The 19,528-nt window shown below is 33.9% G+C and overlaps 1 protein-coding gene across 1 annotated transcript; it reads left to right on the top strand.

Moving 5' to 3' along the window:
• Positions 1-419: 419 nt before the first annotated feature.
• Positions 420-19,481, top strand: LOC144436399 (neutral amino acid transporter 9-like). The gene is made up of 14 exons (XM_078125197.1): positions 420-656; positions 4,266-4,445; positions 5,380-5,506; positions 6,475-6,566; positions 7,699-7,856; positions 8,957-9,124; positions 9,586-9,747; positions 10,564-10,692; positions 10,982-11,086; positions 12,089-12,195; positions 13,610-13,714; positions 13,922-14,070; positions 14,670-14,759; positions 15,344-19,481. Exons 1-14 carry the CDS (start codon positions 565-567, stop codon positions 15,525-15,527), a joined length of 1,848 nt encoding a protein of 615 aa, XP_077981323.1. The 5' UTR covers positions 420-564; the 3' UTR covers positions 15,528-19,481.
• The last annotated feature ends 47 nt before the right edge of the window (positions 19,482-19,528 follow it).

Genomic DNA, 19,528 nt, shown 5'->3' with positions numbered 1-19,528 from the left:
TTTGTATCGAATATAAAAAATACAAAAGATGTGTGTAGCATCTCGAAAGAGATTTCTGGGTTGACAAAAAATATGGTAGAAGGAGAGTGTATTTTTCTGTAAATGGTCGATATGATAATGGTATGACTGAGCATACTTAACTTGATTGAGAGATGTACTCAAATGTTTGCTTTGACCTGCCATATAATTTCCCCAAAGCTGTTGTGAAGATGTTTCTTCATTAACGTTTACGGAAGGATATTACAAAGAGTTACAGAAAGTCGCTCGAAAAACAGGCAATCATAAATTTGATTTCCGTCAAATATTTTTGTTCCTGTTGGCATGCCACGTCCAGACGATATGTCTGCACGATTTTTTAAAATTAACCACTGACCTGGGTATTCCTAAAGTCACGTGTTGATTGCTCAGGTGAATGAACTAATATAATTTATAAGTCGGCGAGAGAAGATGCTGTGAAGTTGGACATGACATTGACAAGTATTTCATTGTTTATTTGATTTGTAGAGGTCAAATTGTCTAACGATTTAAAAACGTGCTAACGCTAAGAACACCACAGACCCCAGGATGGAAGATGATGAAAGGAAACCCCTTCTTTCAGTTCAGATTGACTATGACGAATTCGGGCCAAATACACCGACGTCGCTAACTTCTCCCGGGTAAGTGACGTGAATGAAATGATACATTGATAGCTCTCATGTGACGTGTATCATCAATGATGCAACTAGTACATTCACAGGACGCAGATACCTACAAATATATATATAAAAAACGTGAACAGAAATATGAGCAGACTCGGCACCATTTACGTTAGAAATGGTGTTCAGAAATAAGAGAGACATAAGCATACCGGCTTTCGAGCATAGTTTTCATGTGCAAACATCATTCAGTCTTTCACTTTTTAAACTATTGTCTAGGAAACTCATTAGCATATGTATAATAGACAATACTGTATTGTCGTGTACGCATCCAATACAAAATATCAAATGAATAAATGAACTATGTCATTATATATGAATTTGAATACATGCAATTATAATAACATATGTTGCTATCGTGCTGTTGTCTCATACATGTCGTGTTAACGTTAAGAATTTATCAAAAACAAAAAACTTTGTTCCTAACTTTAGGTAGTGGAATATACATGTATCCACATACATATCATAGACATACTGGTTGTTGTACTGATCCTCCAGTGAATACAAACCACTGACTTGCAGTTCATAGAGAATGACTCATTGAGATCAGCTGGCTAGCTTTGGAATCAGTGTGAACTGTAGAACAATATATTGTAGATGTCAGGTTAAAAACAAACATGTCAGAATTCATTAACAATACATCATAAATATATGGACTGATAAGATTTTTTTTAAGTATTCAGGGGTTTCAAAACTCTGTCATAGTCCATTGTATAGGCGGATGCCAGTATGTCCTATTTAGTTATTTGATACACATGGTGACCCATATTTATGTCTGGATGTGTATAAATATCTGGCAAATCTCCAAATTGGTAAATGTCCAGTTTATGCTCCTCCATTACAATATTGATAATGTCAGGGGTTGAATTTAATTTCTACGCAAGGCTGGTAGTTCAATTTAGGCAAGTGATTTAGCTAGCCTACAGTTTTCTATTGATTTCCATTTGTCTAACAGATTGGCACTTTATACATAGTAAATTTGGTATTTGAGATAATGGCATTTTAGTAGTCTATGTGCTATGGACTAGACTACTGCTAATTTCAAGCCCTTGATGTACATTATCAGTTTATAATGTAATGCAATAAGGATATACTGTAAAGTAAAGGTCAAGGGTTGAAATAGACTATTTGATGTGTCTGCAGTGTACATAGACTCACTCACCAGTCCTTGGGAGCATTGCTAGTAACTGTTTTGTATGTACTGATATATATCGCATAATTGTACTAGAATATCACAGTAACATGGAGCATTGTAGTAAAACAGCAACAGATGATTAGCCCTATGTAGTCAATGAGGGCCCACAGTACACATCGTCACAAACAAGGGCCTGTTTTACGGCAACGTTGTTAACGTGCCTCCCACAGATATTTACAGATATAGACATTTATTTCGAAATGTAGTGGTAGAAATAATAACTCTGGTTTGCGAGAATGACGTACAGTACAAGGATATTCAAGTACGTATACAATTATGCTGTAGATATTACTACATACATATACATGTATAAAACAACCTTTTTAGCAATGCGATGCTCCAAGGACTGGTAGAGAGTCTACAGTGTATGTGAGACAAGAAATCTGACCACAGTTTACAAGTGATAGGTATAGAATCCTTTATAAGGCTTAAAGGGCTATGTTTCAATCTCATTAGTGTTGTCATGGTAATATTAATAAAGATAACATGTTACCATTCTTTTGTTGTAACCCAACTTTTCCAAATAACTGCTTTTGACACTTATCTATCCTAATTTAAAGTGGGCATACTTATGATATCATTCCTAGACTATATGTTTGCCCTTTGATAAAAGGCAATTATGTTTGTTTGTTTCTTTTTTATTTGTGGTTTTTTTGGGGGGACAACATAGGAAGATAAGGACACTTGGTTTTCTTGTGAGTCAACACCTGTAGTAAGTGATCAGAAGTAATATATCATATAATATATATATTTGTGTGTGTGTGTGTGTGTGTGTGTGTGTGTACATGTATGTATGTATGTATGTATGTATGTATGTATGTATGTATGTATGTATGTATGTATGTATGTATGTATGTATGTGTGTGCATTGTGTTTATTTTACAATAGTGTCAAATAGTTTTTTTTAAAAGTTATTCATAGATACTAGACCAACAAATATTCTAGTTGCAAATTCTAGTTGAAAAACAGAGCATTCCACCATTATTATGTATTCACAAAGGTCCTTAATTAGTATCCATTGTACCAATTGACAAGCTTCAAGTTCAACATGAACTGACAATTACAATAGTAAAGCCAGTGTCTTTTGCTAATATAATTACAGGAAGTAAATACATGTGCATTGTATAGTAAAAGTATTGGTCAACCTTACTGATCATAGGCAATATACCATGGAACAAGAGACTGTCAAAGACAGCACATGGTTACAATATTAAAGAAAAACAAAACTAACCAGTAATTATGCAAATTATCTTGTAAAGACATATCCAATCTATAATAATTATGCAAATTATCACTTAAGAAAGACAAAACTTGTCTATAAATGTGTATTAACTATCTCATGAAACAAATGGCCAAATACTAATGTAGCAGTGAACATCAAACAGTATTAAGTTTACACAACAGAAAGCAACAATAACCGTTGTAACATATTTGTGATTTTTTTACTCAAACTGCTATCGGTTGATGATTTCCAATGGTGATGGGACTATCGTTCTTGCTTTGCTTGTCTGTGGTTTAATGCATTGTTTTTGTTGTCTTTGTCAGTCCACCATACTTTGTGAGACTTCAATGATTGATGTTATGTAACTATTATCAGTCTACTATTGTAATACCATGGCAGTAGAACGCACTATACATGTATACTTCCATGGTTATACCAAGGTCATCAGAACAACAATGGTCTGCTCTTGTCCATACACTAACATGCCCAAGAAAATTTGCTGAGTAAAGACTTCCTTTGAGGTTCCTCACCTTTGCAATCTTAGGAAAAACACAAAGACTTTATAAGTGAAAATGAAACAAACCAAAATAAAAACACAGGGTTATGGCCTGGTTAGGGTTAGTTAGATTGTTTTGTTTTGTCAGTAGACAGAACATTTATTTAAAACTTTGTATATTTTCCAAGTAAAGTTATTTTTAACCACTTTTGGAAAGGCCATGATTTCAATCCCATTTTCTCACATTAGTGTCGTGTTATCATTAGAGCCATAAGGATTACATGGAAGTTATTCTGTTGTAGCCCAAATATTCTATAGTTCTGCTGTACAGCTGCTTTTTGCATCTGCATTTTTATTCTAATTCAGACTGGACCATATTAAGGAGAGCGGTGACCTCTAAAAATGGAGGAATTTCCTTGAAGTCTAACAAAGAGATCTTTGCTTTGGAAATGATTAGTTGCCATAGCAAAGACACAATGCAGTGGTAATATTTTCTCATAAGCCTTATGTTGCATTTTTCATTTTTCTGCCTACTGTAGGTATTCCAGCACCCCTCAAGGACAGTATCGATCTCCTGTTCTCAGACAAAGACACAATATAGGAGGTAATATTTTCTCATAAGCCTCATGCTGCATTTTCATTTTCTTCATACTGTAGGTATTCTAGCACCCCTCGAGGGCAGTATCCTGAGAACAGACTCCGCAGTCCTAGTAAAAGTTCCTTACCAAGACTATCGTCTGCTGATAGTCACTTAGGCCGTTCACCCAGTCATGGAAGTTTCTCTGACCCCAATGGTCAGCTGTCTAAGGCTTCCAGTACAGATGAAAGAAAAACTAGGTAAGTCAACGTTAATTTTTAATAGATCAACTTGAAGAATTTAGGTTTGCAAAGGTGATAATACTAAAAAGACTGAAAACTGGATGGTCTCAACAAATACTCAACTCAAAAGATTTCAATAAATCTCTTTGATATGGAAGGGTCTGGGACATTCACCTGGATAGCACGGATTGGAATGCGTCTGTCTAGTGAGTCCTGGCCCTGATCAGCTTTTCTCCTTCTCGACTACATTTGGCAATGAGGTTAACTGGGTATCCTGTTTTAGTTTGGGTCAGTTTCCCAAATGAGAAAAGGTAGAGCAGTGATAAGGTTGATGGATGTCAGTCTGGGTAGCACAGTTAGTAGTGTATCTGTCTATTGACCTGGGTTTGAGTCCTAGCCAGGCCAGCTTTTCTCTTTAATGACTACACTAGCTTTCATCTTTAATAGTAGAGAGCATCATCAAGTCAGTAACTACATCTACAAGAAGGTAATATTACAAAAAAATAGACTATATGATTTCATTGTTATGAGCACTCTGCTTAATCACTCCCATTATTTGAAATCCAAAGTGACAAACCTTTCAGTCTATACAAAGTGCTATGGAATGCAATTGTGAGCCTCACCTGATCACTTCCAATAATACAGTACAGTGCAGTGCAGTGCAGTGCAGCACATTGCAGTGCAGTGCAACAAATCACTGGCACATGTAATAATTTCCCTTTCCTACATCTGGTAACATGCAGCCATTTTGCAATTGATATGTGGTGAATCCTTGGCATTATTTTTTATCTACACTAGCAGGAACATTGCAATAATGTACATGTGTATGCTGAGGAGAATCTAAACCCCAAAACAATTTGATTTAAACAGACTTTGATTATTGTAACCTGTTTTGAGTAATTTTGGTGGAATGAATGAATGACTATTGCTTTGTGTGTGTTTGTCTCCACAGGAAGCCATTTCATTACTCACCCAGTACATCATCATTAAGTGGAGTAGGACAAGATCAGCAAGCCTCTGTTACTTACAATCGCCATAGATACTACAGTAAATTGAGTCCTCCTCAGGATGATACATTGGTATGGATAGTACTCAATATAGGATTTACTGAGTGTAGTAATGAATGTGAACAAATGACCTTTAGTTGGTAACAAAAACAGGAGGAGTGTATATGTGGATGTATAGGTAGTTGTGTATGTGAAAGGAAACACTTGTGCATGTGGTTCTGTGTTTTTGTAATTTTTTCTTCACATTTGTACATGGTTGCATGTATGTATGTATGTATGTATGTATGTATGTATGTATGTATGTATGTATGTATGTATGTATGTATGTATGTATGTATGTGTGTATGTATGTATGTATGTATGTATCATCATCATCATCATCATGAAAATTTATATAGCGCCAAATTCCAAAAAGTCAAATTGTATGTATGTATGTATGTATGTGTGTATGTATGTATGTGTATGTGTAGGTACATGTATGTATGTATGTATGTATGTATGTATGTATGTGTGTGTGTAGGTACATGTATGTGTAAGTATTATGTAACTATGTAATGTACATGTATGTCTGCATGCATGCATGCTTGCGTACGAGTGTGGATGGATGGATGTATGTATGTATGTATATATGTACGTACGTACGTATGTACATACATACATATGTACATACATACGTACATACATACGTACATACATATATACGTGTGTGTGTTGAGTTATATATGCATATTAAAGTTCAAATCTCAAGGAAGAAAGTATATTTTATACATTTTGTTGTGACATTTTTAGGTTGTGTAGATTTTCAGAAAATTACATGAATATTATAATTTGCTTTTTTTTCAGTGATTAGAAAGTAGCTCAATCAATGCAATTCAAAAGTATATGTGTTAAGGTACTAAATTATATATTGATAATACAGTGTAAAACTAAGAATGTAAGAGATAATCAATAATTCAAAGAAAATAAACGTGACACTTTTATTAATGTTAATTATCATGATATTTTCAGTAATTATTATTCTACTTTTTATTTTTTCACAGCGGATACCTGATCACATCATACCACCAACGTTCTTTTTACTTCTCCCAATACGTCAGACTGAACAAGGCAAACAGTCCAGTATTATAACCATGTAAGTACAAAGAGGTGTTTTATTAGTCCCCGCTGGACGAAGTCCAGGACGGGGTTATGAATTGGGTTCCATCCGTCCGGAGCCGTTTCTTGGAGATGCCTGGACCAATTTTTTTTAAACTTGGTACAGGGGCAACATACTATGGCATACATATGTACGTCAATTAGTTTCATGATACGATTCAATATGGCTGCCTAGCAGCCATTTTGTTTGCAAATTTTCCCTGTCCAAAGCCATAACTCAGACATGCTTGAACAGATCTCATTCAAAGTTGGTATTAGCACAGTGTTCTATGACATACATGTGCATATTCATTTTCGTCGTGATACAATCCGATATGGCTGCCTGGCAGCCATTTTGTTGGCACAGTTTTCATGTTCCTTAAAACCCAATCATAGCAGGGAGTATGTCATTCTCAATGACTTGTTTTATTGGAGTTTTTACTATTTCCATATCAGAATGTAATTGAAAACAGAGTAATGGCCATAGACTTTCATTCTTGTTTATTAGAATGTGGTAATATCAAAATTGATTATTTGCCACACAAAAATGAAGCCTTTACACATTATACATATACAAGAAAGGAAAATAAACACAATATAATAGAAGTGAATGGACAGTGATATATCAAGTGTGAATGATTGGTTGTTGAAAGATGGGTATTGTAAAACTATAGATCTCCAGCTACCTAGTGCAGCAGGGATATATAATATTGAAATGCAGTGTAATAAATATTACACATGAGACATTTCAGTTTCAGATATATTGATGATGCGATGTTGAAATTAACCAGCATCACATCGTACTTTAGCTAGCCGACAGACTTGGCTATCTGGTTTGAAAATTTTCATTCATCAGAACTGTCAGACCAGCATGTCAAGTCAGATAGCCGTGTCTTTTGGTTGTAATTTATCAAGTTTGTGAATACTGTACACATTAGCATTGTAAATGTGTGTATATCTAATGTGTGTGTGTGTGTGTGTGTGTGTGTGTGTGTGTGTGTGTGTGTGTGTGTGTGTGTGTGCGCGCATGTGCGGATGGTGCATGTGTATGTCAGCTTGTTTAAATGATATTCATGTGTTCAGTGTTTCTGTTTTTGCTTGCATTGACTTTATCCTATGTTCTCTTGTAGATTTTCAGTGTGGAATACAATGATGGGTACATCATTACTAAGTATGCCATGGGCTATCGGTCAAGCTGGCTTTGTCTTAGGAATTATCATCCTGATATCAATGGCTGGACTTACATTGTACACATGTTATAGGGTAGTAAAGTCAATTGATAATGTTGGTGAGTACCAATATTTCAAAACTATCATACAAGTGAAGTAATTTGTTATTTCCATACTTAGGTAGAAAAGATATAGGTTGAATGTACTTACATTATAGGATAGTGAGGTCAAATGATAATTTTGGTGAACAGATTATACATATATTAATTACAGTATCAATGATTGAAATGATTGACCTAATATATATCCTCTCTGTTTATTTTTTTTGTCACTATCCTACAACTTAGTTGGACTGTTGATTTGAATTGAATGATATTTTTTATCCACAAAAATATTTTTTATATCACAAATAATAAATATATTAAAAAGGAAAACCCTAAATCAGATAACAGGAGTTAGAAAATAGCTGTACTATTTACATCTGACCCCTTTAAAGGTGTTAACTTGTATTCTAGGTTCTGACCATAATTGGAGGGCACAAGCTGAGTTTATACATTTTTGGAGGTTTATTTTTACTGTAAATTATATGATACCTGCCGTGTTCTAACTGAAGCATACTTAGCCATCACTTTCAATAGGGAACTTGCAATGCAAACTGAGCATGCTCAGATGCAAAGGACTATGGGATTATCTGTGGTTATCATAATACCTAATCACTGAGGAGTTACGGATAAAATAAACTTCCCACAATAGTCAGGGTGACTATGAATCGATCATTTGTGGTTAAAAACAGTGTAACATTATTGTTTACAATACTATTTGATAGTATTTATTATCACATTTCCCACGATGCAGCATTCAACATGGCAGGTTTGCAACTTCCCTATTGACTGAACTCAAACCCAGTATTAAGGTATAATGATGGAAACAATTCAATACCAACATTTGAAATACATGTACTAAACTAATGAGGAAACCCTTTTTATGCTATCAACTACACTAACTTAGACAGACGATTTTAAATATCATCAAAGGTGTACATTGGTGTACTGGTCTGAGAATACCAATAGTCTAATTGGGGTAGAAGTGTTTTTAGACTGGATTTTAAGAGCTCATAAACTCAGACTGTGTCATTAATTATTTCGATTATTTGAAGTCCACAATATAACAACTATGCTGTCAAGTTTTTTACTAGTACTCTTCTGACTTTGTTTGACAGAACACCGAGGTGAGGTCCTAGAGTTTTCTGACGTCTGCAAACATTATCTTGGTAAATGGGGAGAATACTGCAGCGTATTTTTCTCATTGTCAGCATTGCTTGGAGCTATGATTGTCTATTGGGTTCTGCTCTCCAATTTCTTGTACCACTCTGTGAAATTTATTCATGGTAAGTTGAGAATTGAATTTCAAGATACATGTACGTGTGTAAAACATAGCATATAGGGAGATATGATGGTAATGACTGTAGGGGAGACCAGTCCTCAACAATAGTATTTGTACTGTATTAGTTGTTGAGTACCTTGTTAAGTTATTACCCAGTATGTACAGTATATATGTGGTAATATGGTTAAGAGTGACTGGTTTGGAATCTGCAAGTTGCTGGTTTCAGCCTTGCTATGTACATGTACTACAACTGTTGCCTTCTGAATGTCTAAAATCAGTGAGCAAGATTTGAATCACTACTGTGGCCCAGTCATTCCAGCTGTATAATGGAGAACCTGATAGTACAAAGGTTGCACATACTGAGGCTGCGATAAAATGGATGTTCCCCAAGGAGTTGACGAAAGTCTGCCTTTTTTTTTTATATAAGTCTGTTTTTGAATGGTTTTCTATGTTTGTATTTTTCAGATGAAGTCACCCATGTCAATATGTCAGGATCTGTTAATGTTACCAATGGCACAATTTGTCCTAGTCACACTCATGCTTCAACTCATTCGCTCCATCAGTCCCTAGCTAATTTAACAAGTTATACTGCCAACACAGCTTTATCAGCTGTTAGCAAAACAAATGGTGGGTATCACAACAAAGTTAGGGGGTTTATAGGGCGCCCTCTGTGTTAGCTTCAAAGTAGTGATCTTTACAGTTTATTCAAATCATTTCAGAGAAAGATACTTGAATTTTGTATCATTTTATGTTTACATAATTTATCAAAATGACAAAGGATCACATGTAAACGATATCAGAAAAGAAATTTGGAAATTAATTCGAAACGCTTTTTTTATTGGTACATCAAATTAATCAATGCAATATCAGCTTATTTCAATGTAAGGATGATCACAAGCTAGTATTTATAATCTGTGCTTGTGGAGTAGTTTCCATATCAAATTCCCAGGTTGATTGCTAGGATTTATTCAAGCATTTCAGTTAAGCAGTGTTGCGATGTCTGTGTAATGTTAGTATTTGTATGTCACTTTAAGGCATCAGTATTTTCAACATGAAAGAGCAACTCTAACTGAAGGTCTCTTCCTTTGCTTAACCACTAGATGGCCTATGTAACTAGTAAAGGTCTCTCCATTCCCTTTTCAACACTTGGTTCCGAATGTAACTTGCAAAGGTCTGTTTCTTTGCTTTGAACACTAGATGGCCTATGTCACTAGTAAAGGTCTATTCATTTGCTTTTCAATACTAGAGGGCATATCTAACCAGTAAAGGTCTATTCATTTGCTTTCAATGAACACTAGCGGGTGGGCATATCTAACTGTTAAAGGCCTCTTTGCCTAGAACACGAGATGACCTATATAACTAGTAAAGGTCTATTCCTTTGCTTTCAATGAATACTAGAGGGTATATCAAACTGGTAAATGTCTTTTCTGATTGTCTTTGCAGGTACAGAGGAAAGTGTGTTCAATAAAGTATGGCAGCAGACATTGTCTGTACCTTTCTTTTTAGTCATTATTTTAGGTCCACTCCTCAACTTCAAGTCTCCAACATTTTTTACAAAATTTAATGCACTAGGTAAGTAATTTTGGTGTCCAGCAGAGTCAGTCAAATTAAGCTTTAGTTTGTCCACATTGTCTATCACAACTCAAGTGGATTATTTCCATACGCAGCATATTTTTGATAATTTGAAGGAAAATATATTGAATTAAAAACTAAAATAACGAGATATCTTATGTGACAAATGTTTTTGTTTCACTATTCAATGTTGTCATAAAATTTAATTTAGTTACTGTATCATTTTCACTTGCAAAATGACCAGTAGCAAGTAAGAAGGCAACTCAAGTTGTTTTACTTTCTCTTACAGGAACAGTGTGTGTTACATTTATTTTAGCCTTTGTTACTATAAAAGGTGTAAATTGGGGAATAAATATGGATTTCCAACATGTCTCATATATTTCATATGTTCCAAGTAAGTATTTCACTTCAATATCGTGATTGTCTTTGCATATTTTTTGAAAAAAATGATTTACTAGTATACATATTTTCTTTAGTTTACACATTCTTAGCCCATGTGAAATCAAAATCAAGAAGCTAAAATTACTTCTGCATGCAATTAATCAATGATGTCCCTGATGTTAAACATTTGGCTGCAGGTATTGAAAATGGCAGTAAAACTGCTGACATTATGTAGATTTTTGCAAATATGTTCCTGAGAGAATACCGTACATGAAATGCTAAGTTTTTTAAATGATTGATATATATCAAACAGTCAACTAAAATAACTGAAATTGTCAACCCAACACTTAATTTAATGATGTATTATCCTTGCGAAAGTCCAGCTATTTATTTCTGTCTGCCAGACAAGTGTTTCAACAGATTTTTTTGTCTTTTCATCTTGTGTTTTTGATGGGAATTGTAGTGGCTAGTACATCTTTCCCAGCTCTGTTAGGAATGTTGGCTCTGGCATATTTCATTCACAATGGTATCGTTTCAATTCTTCGTGGACAGAAAAATCCGGAAAATAATGTAAGAAGACATGAAAAACTTTACTTGTTAATAATTGCATGTTCTGGTGATGTGAGCGATATCCAATTAGAATGATAAAAAACACACATAGTAGGGTTTTTATATAGAAAAAGTGGAACAAAGATAAATAGACCCTTACACTCCACAAAGGTCCCAACACAATCTTCAACAGTAAATTTTCACATTTGCATTCATTTGCAAAAATAGTGACATTTGAAAAAAAAATATTAGGAAGTTAAAGTTGTTGGTCACCTAAAGTGTAATCATGAAAATTTAAAAATGATATACAGTGTATAACAAAAAAAAATAATATCAAAAACTATGATAGTTGTTGTACTATGAAATGAAAATCATTCATTTGGTTGTTTTCTCTCATCACCAGTTCATATCAATATGTCTGTGCACTCATAAATTCCTTCACTGTCCTTTTGTTTGCTCCTCATAGAAGCCTCAGTGTGTTTTCCGGCTTTGACGGGAACACTTGCCCTGGCACTCTTCATTCATAATTGTGTTTTGTCTATTGTAAGAAACCAACGGAACCCTGAAAACAATGTAAGTTGTCATCATTGTGTTTTGACAGGTTGATAATGCCACTAGTCTGTAAGATACATAGTGTCAAGGTGTACCCTCAAGCATCGGCCAACCCATGTCAGGAGAGATTAAGACCGTTGAGGGTGAAGCGACACAGTGTATCTTACAGCCTAAATCACCACTTGCCAAAATAAAATTGTTCGCCTATTGAAATCAACCTGCCTTCAAATGCTAAATGTTTTTTCATAGCTTTATACCATAACACTGCACAACCAAAGTGCTTTTCTCATGTCTGCTTGCTATTGTTAAGTGTTAAATTTGTTCATAATGTCGTAACGTTTCCATGAAATTTATTTTAAATCACCTTCATAAACAAACCAGATAAAACAAAACATTGACAAACGAGATTCATTATTTATAGTATTTAACTCATCTTTAGTACATAATATTTATTCCACAATAACCCTTACACAGTGTGTCCTCCAATAAGAGATAAAAAATATATGTGGGTCAAAATGTTCAAATAAAATCCTTCCTTTCAAGTCATCACATACGTGTATATAGTAAAGGATAGGTGTACACCAAATTTGGTGTGCCACAAGAAAGTGCTGTGTATCAGTGTAGCATGTCAATTTAGTTGTGAGGGCACACTGTCCATATGACATAAGTAATAAAAATATGTCCTCTGAATATTCATTTCTGAACATATATTGTAGAATATCAGAGAAATAAGATTATTTGATTCTATTATTGTAAAATCATAAAAATGTGTTAATATTCTGTTCAGTGTAATTTCTACATAGTTTGTTCACCTGCTATCTTAATTATAATACTGCCCTTGCATTCACAAATGTGACATTTGATCAAAGAGAGGCTTGTGACCTCTTCAGGTCATAGTTCGTTTGTTCATTGTTACCAATAAAAATCAAACATTTGAAATACAAGTTCCTACCAGTATGCAATGTTGTTTTGTGATTTCATTCATGAAAAATATACAATATGTCATGGATAGAAAATGTTAAAGCATAAATGTTGCTTTTCTGAGCCACAATGTAACACTGAAGAAGGACTGATAATTTGTTTGAAAGAAGTGGAAGAAGAGCACTTGTGTATGCATGGATATAATTGTGTATTTTGATGAACTGCTCTTGACACAATGATCTCTGCCAATAGTTGCCTTCTGACTTCCAAAGTTACTGCACTTACTACACAAATGCAAATTTGTTATTAATCAGAGCTTCCAGAACAAGCTAACAAAAACTTCAATTGCTCCTGAATAAATTTACCTTAGCGCAAAATATTATGTCTAATGAGTATGAGTTTCATAACCTATACGCAATCAGAAAATGTCCACCATATGCCTGTTATCCCATGTTATGGTGGGGATGGGGAGTGTGGTCTCTATTTTAACGTCAAATGTTATTTACTCACACAGGGTCGTGACCTGAGCATAGCCTACTTCTTGGTAGCCATGACGTATACATGGGTTGGAGTGATTTTTTACATGTCTTTTCCCCAAAGAAAAAGCTGTATAGAATCTGTAAGTATTAATTTTAACTTGTGTATTTTGTGTGATGAAATTTCTTGTCCGCATCTCTGCACAAGTATACAATGTTCTTTGATAATTATCTTTTATCTGCGAGTGTAACTGTAAATTATGGGTTTTTGTGATAAAACTTTCCCTATCTGTTACTCTTGTATGGTCTTTCCAACAACTGTCGGTTTCTCTTTTTAATTTTTTTGACAGAATCTCCTTGACAACTTTCCAAGTAATGACATCTTGGCATTTGTTGCAAGAATATGTTTATTTCTTCAAATGGTTACAGTGTTTCCATTGCTCATATACATATTTCGACTCCAGTTCATGCACACATTGTTTGGAGCTGTGTATCCAGGGTAAGATAGCAATATTGTGTAAATTAGATACATGTACATGTTGGTGATTTACTCTGTGTAAAAACTAACTTATAAAGGGTTGTAATTTTGTGAGGGGATATTTATGCAAACTTTGTTTGGAGCTGTATATCCTAGATAGGATACACAAGGAAAAAAATTCAGCATCGCACACGATGCAGCAGCAACACTGCTGCAGCCAAAAGGGCATAGGAATAAGTGCTATTATAGTGATGAAAATTCTGTATTGCATGCACTTATGAAATGCATTGTTGTGTGCAGTGCTGAATTTCACTGGTACATGCATGACTACTAGTACTGCAGCAGCTTGCTGGGAATTTGCTGTGTATATTATACCAATTAGTGTAAATTAGGTACTCGACTCATTAAATGTAGCTGGACTGATGTGATACCTACTGTGCAGCAAAGAAACAGACCATGCACAAGCAAAGTTGCATGTTTTCAATTAGAAAATATGAGATTTATTATTTTGATGGTGAATAAGATTAGCTGCAAAGGGCATACATGTATATGTTTTGTATGTAGATGTTTTATTTATGAATGATCTGTTCACAGAATTCTTCTATTTTTCTCCTGTGCAGGTTTCTACATGTCTTTCTACTCAACATGTGTATTCTAGCTCTTTGTGTTATATTTGCTATTTTCCTACCACAGATAGGAACTATTATAAGGTAAGGATGTAAAAACTACCATTTCTTGAATAATTGCAACCTTTGTAAAAAGCTCTTTATAATTTGTAATATTAATGATTAATTTAGCAAAATGTATACAATGTATGATGGAAGAATAATTAGTATGTGGAAGATATAGCAAATGAAAACTTAAAAAGATAAAATACCATTTGCTTAGGATAACACAGAAAGATTTTACAACTTATTGCTGTTTTATGTACTATACTGTAGCATACATGTACTTGTAAAATAATAACATGATATGACACATCAATTGGAAATGTGACACACAGATATGAAATGATTAAAGAATGGAATAATGTAAAGTAAGAAGTTATCTCTCTATACATGTGCAGAGATTTTATATTATTCATGTGCATGTTTGCATGACATATTAGTACAAAAGTCACACATCTTACCTGTATCATTGATAAAATGAATGGATTGTACTTGAAACATGTTCTCTTTCGGGATAAATCACAAAAGAACATGTTATAAATCCCCCACCCCCACCCCAAAAAATCCCACTTAAAATTAGCGCATCAAACCTAATGCACGATTGAATTGGTCTGCTTTCTTTCTAGATTTTCTGGGGCATTTTGTGGATTGGCGTATGTCTTTGCACTACCATGTCTGGTCCATATGCTGTACTTAAGACAAACAAAGAGATTATCGTGGCTGTCAGCCCTTGTACACTCCTTTATAATTCTCCTAGGTGTTGCCAATTTTGTTGGACAGTTTGCTATTATGAATGAAGAAAAACACTGACCATGGTATTACTTTAGCAGATGAAAATTGGTACGAAAATGTAATGTAGTCGTCAGCTGGTTGTTTGATTTGATATATTACCTTTGTTTTGCTTGTATTGTTGTTTATTTTATATCATTATATTTCATCTTGGTTGTCAGCCTACATCTGACTGATTCTCATTATCCGTTACCTTCAAATCTGGTGTGTACATGTAGCCAATCAAAACCTAATGAACAGCAGTAAGACACATTCTCATTGGTTAAACAGTTTCATTTGAAAATTACTGATAATGAGAAAGTCAGAAGTGGGAATGGTGACTACCAAATCCAGAAAATGAACATGAATGCAAAGGGCAAATCAAGCCAAAATCAAAAATATTAGTGAACAACTGGACAACCTCTACATTAGATTTTCATCAGATTCTATAAAAACAACATATTTAGAAACTAAATGGTAATGAATTACCTTCCTATTACTCATAGCACTCATTAGATAAAAATAAAACTTAGAAACTCTGTATAAATAATGAAAGACTTTAAATGAGTCAGAATATATCTTAAAATTTTAGGACCCCAAGCCACTTTATACTAATTAAATAGAGCACAAATGTGGTACACCGAAAGCTCCCCTCATAATGAAAACATCTCATAAATCACGCTTTATGCAATACTATGAAAAACTTCATGAATTCTGTAAAATTATCCACAAGACAGTTTGTTTTCTGTACCCAATTGTTTGGCTGTTGCTATGAGCATGGTCATGGTTGCTATGGATATTTGCATACATTTTTTAATTTTTACTCATTTACCTACCAGATGATGTTCTGTAGAGATTTTTGTTCCTCACAAAGTAAATTTTATAAAATTATTTTTAAATCGTATGATGTAAAGAGAGAAATACCATGACAAAATCTGTAAATATGTACACAGAGAGGGGTGGAAATTTATTTCTTTTGTTTTCAAGTGACCATGGGGATGAGGATTGGGTGTTTATTTTGGATTTTTAATTTATTTATAAACCAATTTTACCAAGGTTTCCCACTTTGAAAAATCAACATGACACAACACATCCCAAATACTTGGTTGTGACTCAATAAATTTCAGAAGATTGTTAAATATGTAAAATCTTTGTTATTGTATGTACAATAACAAATTTTTTACACACTTTTGAGCTTTTTGCACTGACTTGAAAAACAGGAAGCCATGATAAACTGTTTTGTAAAAGTCCAAACTAAGTACCTGATCGTCATCCATATGGTGACTTAACTTTAATGACTAAAAAGAGTAATTTTAGGTTATGTAAGAATAGTCACTTGTTAGAATACTTGTGGCGCAGTTGCAAAATTACTTTTCTTTCAGTAAGGATATGGAGATATAAAATCTGCTGTAAATGAATACAAAAATGACTCCGACTAGTTTTGCACCTCAGCAGGCTTAAACAATGAGATGGATTCAAATTTAAGGTAGAATGCACCCCAGAACGAATTTCTCTGAAAATTGAAGATCTTTAAATCTCTCCAAACATTACGGTATGGACGTTTGCTTGTAGTCCTTTTGAAATAATAAAACAAATTTGGGGTTCACCATCTTGTTTTCAAGGTAATCGACAATCCTTTAGTTAGAGTTAACATTAACACCGAATTTAGCAGCCATATTGGATTCTAAAATGGTTTAATTTGTATAAACATATTAACCTCTATTTACAAAATGTACGATGACCCTCGATATTTTTTTGTGATCTTAACTGAGAATGGGTTGGAGTTTTCTTGAACAAACTAACAATAACAAGTTAAAGAGTTTATTTCTGAGGCACTTTTCTTGTTGACACGACTGTAAAAAAGGAATTGGACTAAAGCTTGAAGTATAATATGCATGTGATTACACTGTTATATATAATTCTCAAAGATGTTAAAAATAGTCTAAAGACATTTTGCTGTTGTAGTTTATGTTCATAAATATGAATTATAAATATAAAAAATGGGCAGATTGCACAGACTTCCTTGTCTCTGTTCCAAGGTTGCAAAATGTTGGGAAAAAACATTGACCAATGTCATTGATTAGAATACCAGGATGTATGTAGTCCAGAGATATCTGTGATAGTTCTTTGACAAGTTGAGGATGTTGATGTAATTGCCAAGATTCAAGGATGTTTTGTCAGTAAAGTACTGAACATTTGATAAGGTGATATGTTAGTACTTCAGCATTTGAGTGTTAGACATGTGGATGTGAACGCCATTTTGGGTTGAAACTTTATATTTTCCCCAGTTCTAAATACATGTTGAATATCAGGATAGGTCATATAAACAGTGCATTTTGTTGTCAAGAGAACCACAGGCTATTAAGGTACAAGAGGAACAATCAAGGTTTCGTCTTACTAACTTAAAGATAGCCACAAACTAAAACTATTGTCATGACATGTTGATATAAGCTATTAAATGAATGAATGTTGATTTAATTATACTTACAGGAGGGTGGTGTTTTTGATGACATTCATGATCTTGAAGTGTACATTTTAGGGACTTCCAGTGTTTACACTATTTTGATTACAAGGTGATTATATCTGCACCACAAAGACACTGTTATCATCCTCTTCAAACAATAGTTTTGTGTCTGTCTCAGTAAGCTGAAACTTCGATTGCTGTTGTAGTATGTAAATATAAGTTAAAATTTGATGGCTGAAAGATCGTCATGGCATTTATTCTATTTCATTGTGACTAAATGGTCTATCTGCTAAACCTCGGATGTTCTTCCGATACAATATGACACACGACCGAACATCGTTATCTAGGATGGAACATCCGAGGCAAAGCCCTCACTGCGAACATTGTTCGCTTATGGTATCGAAAGAAGGCCCAAACGTCGAGCTGGCTTGATAAATTATCAGCTGGCTTGATAAATTAGTAAGATTTTTTTCACATCAGATGATAAAAAGAAACAGTCGTAGTAAGATGTTTGTTGAGCCAGATGATGATTTTTTTTCACTCAGCTGACTTCCATTATAATTTCAATAATTCTCAGAATTGAGGACACTTGATATGAGACAGTATTTATTGTATGATGTAGAAGATGTTACATCACCTTTGTTTTACTGAAGTGTTTCACAATGCTAAAACTTGCAATAATGGTAAAAAAGAATGTTTTATTTGTATAATAATAATATAATTTTTATGGCAAATTCGGGTTTAGTAAGTGCCATTTCTTTTTTCCATATTTATTTATTATTTGTAGATGCTTCTTAGTTTTTTTTTGTATTGTTCTGTGAACTAACCCTATGTTAGGTACATTATGATATCCTCCTGTAGAGAAGGGCCGAGGCTAGTATTTTATTAGTAGATGGTAATATTCAGCAAATTGATTTAAACTGTTTCATTTAGTTTTATCGCATTTGAAGACAATAACCTTTTGTCATTGATGTATATTGAAATCATTGAGATTCCCCCAATTCTCCATAACTGCAATAGCATTGATCTTAGTCTGTCAACATTGGACTTGGATGCTGAGCTCATTTGTTCCCAGATTCACAAATTTAATGTGGTATTGATTTACAATATGTAGTATTATCATGAATTTTTGATTGAATTGAAATATTCACAATCAAAATATGATTGAAAATTGCCAGGTCTGCATGGACTGGTATGACTGACTGTATTGTATATTTTTTGTATTGATACAAAACTCCATCAATCACAAAAGAGCAACATGATGAAGATATTTATATAGGAATGTGCTTGAATTCTGACTGACAGCTTCTTGTATCAAAAGATTTTCTACTACTATCAAAAAGAGACAGGTTTTGAAAAGTTAAAGGATGTAAAGTCTGGTTCATTGAATTGTCATGTTGCAGCTACTAGTATAATACCTAACTCAAAGTTTTGAAGAAATTTGTTGTTGATATTGTTGTTTTAATACTGCAACAGTGATGTTTATAGCTCGTGTTCGACTGATATAGTGATGTACAGAAGAAGAATAAATAAATGTCTAATTACTCAAGAATTGTATTGTAGTGTCTGTGTGTGATGA

The sequence above is a fragment of the Glandiceps talaboti genome, chromosome 6 (genome assembly GCF_964340395.1).
Source record: "Glandiceps talaboti chromosome 6, keGlaTala1.1, whole genome shotgun sequence".
Lineage (NCBI taxonomy): Eukaryota > Metazoa > Hemichordata > Enteropneusta > Spengelidae > Glandiceps > Glandiceps talaboti.
Note: the sequence above shows the minus strand (reverse complement) of the source record. Positions and strands in the feature narration are given on the sequence as shown.

Excerpts from the sequence above, each read along its gene's own strand:
- LOC144436399 (XM_078125197.1), top strand. The coding sequence starts at position 565 with ATGGAAGATGATGAAAGGAAACCCCTTCTTTCAGTTCAGATTGACTAT. Across the intron at positions 7,857-8,956 it reads AAAGTCAATTGATAATGTTG|AACACCGAGGTGAGGTCCTA; the intron begins GTGAGTACCAAT and ends TTTGTTTGACAG. Across the intron at positions 12,196-13,609 it reads AACGGAACCCTGAAAACAAT|GGTCGTGACCTGAGCATAGC; the intron begins GTAAGTTGTCAT and ends TTACTCACACAG.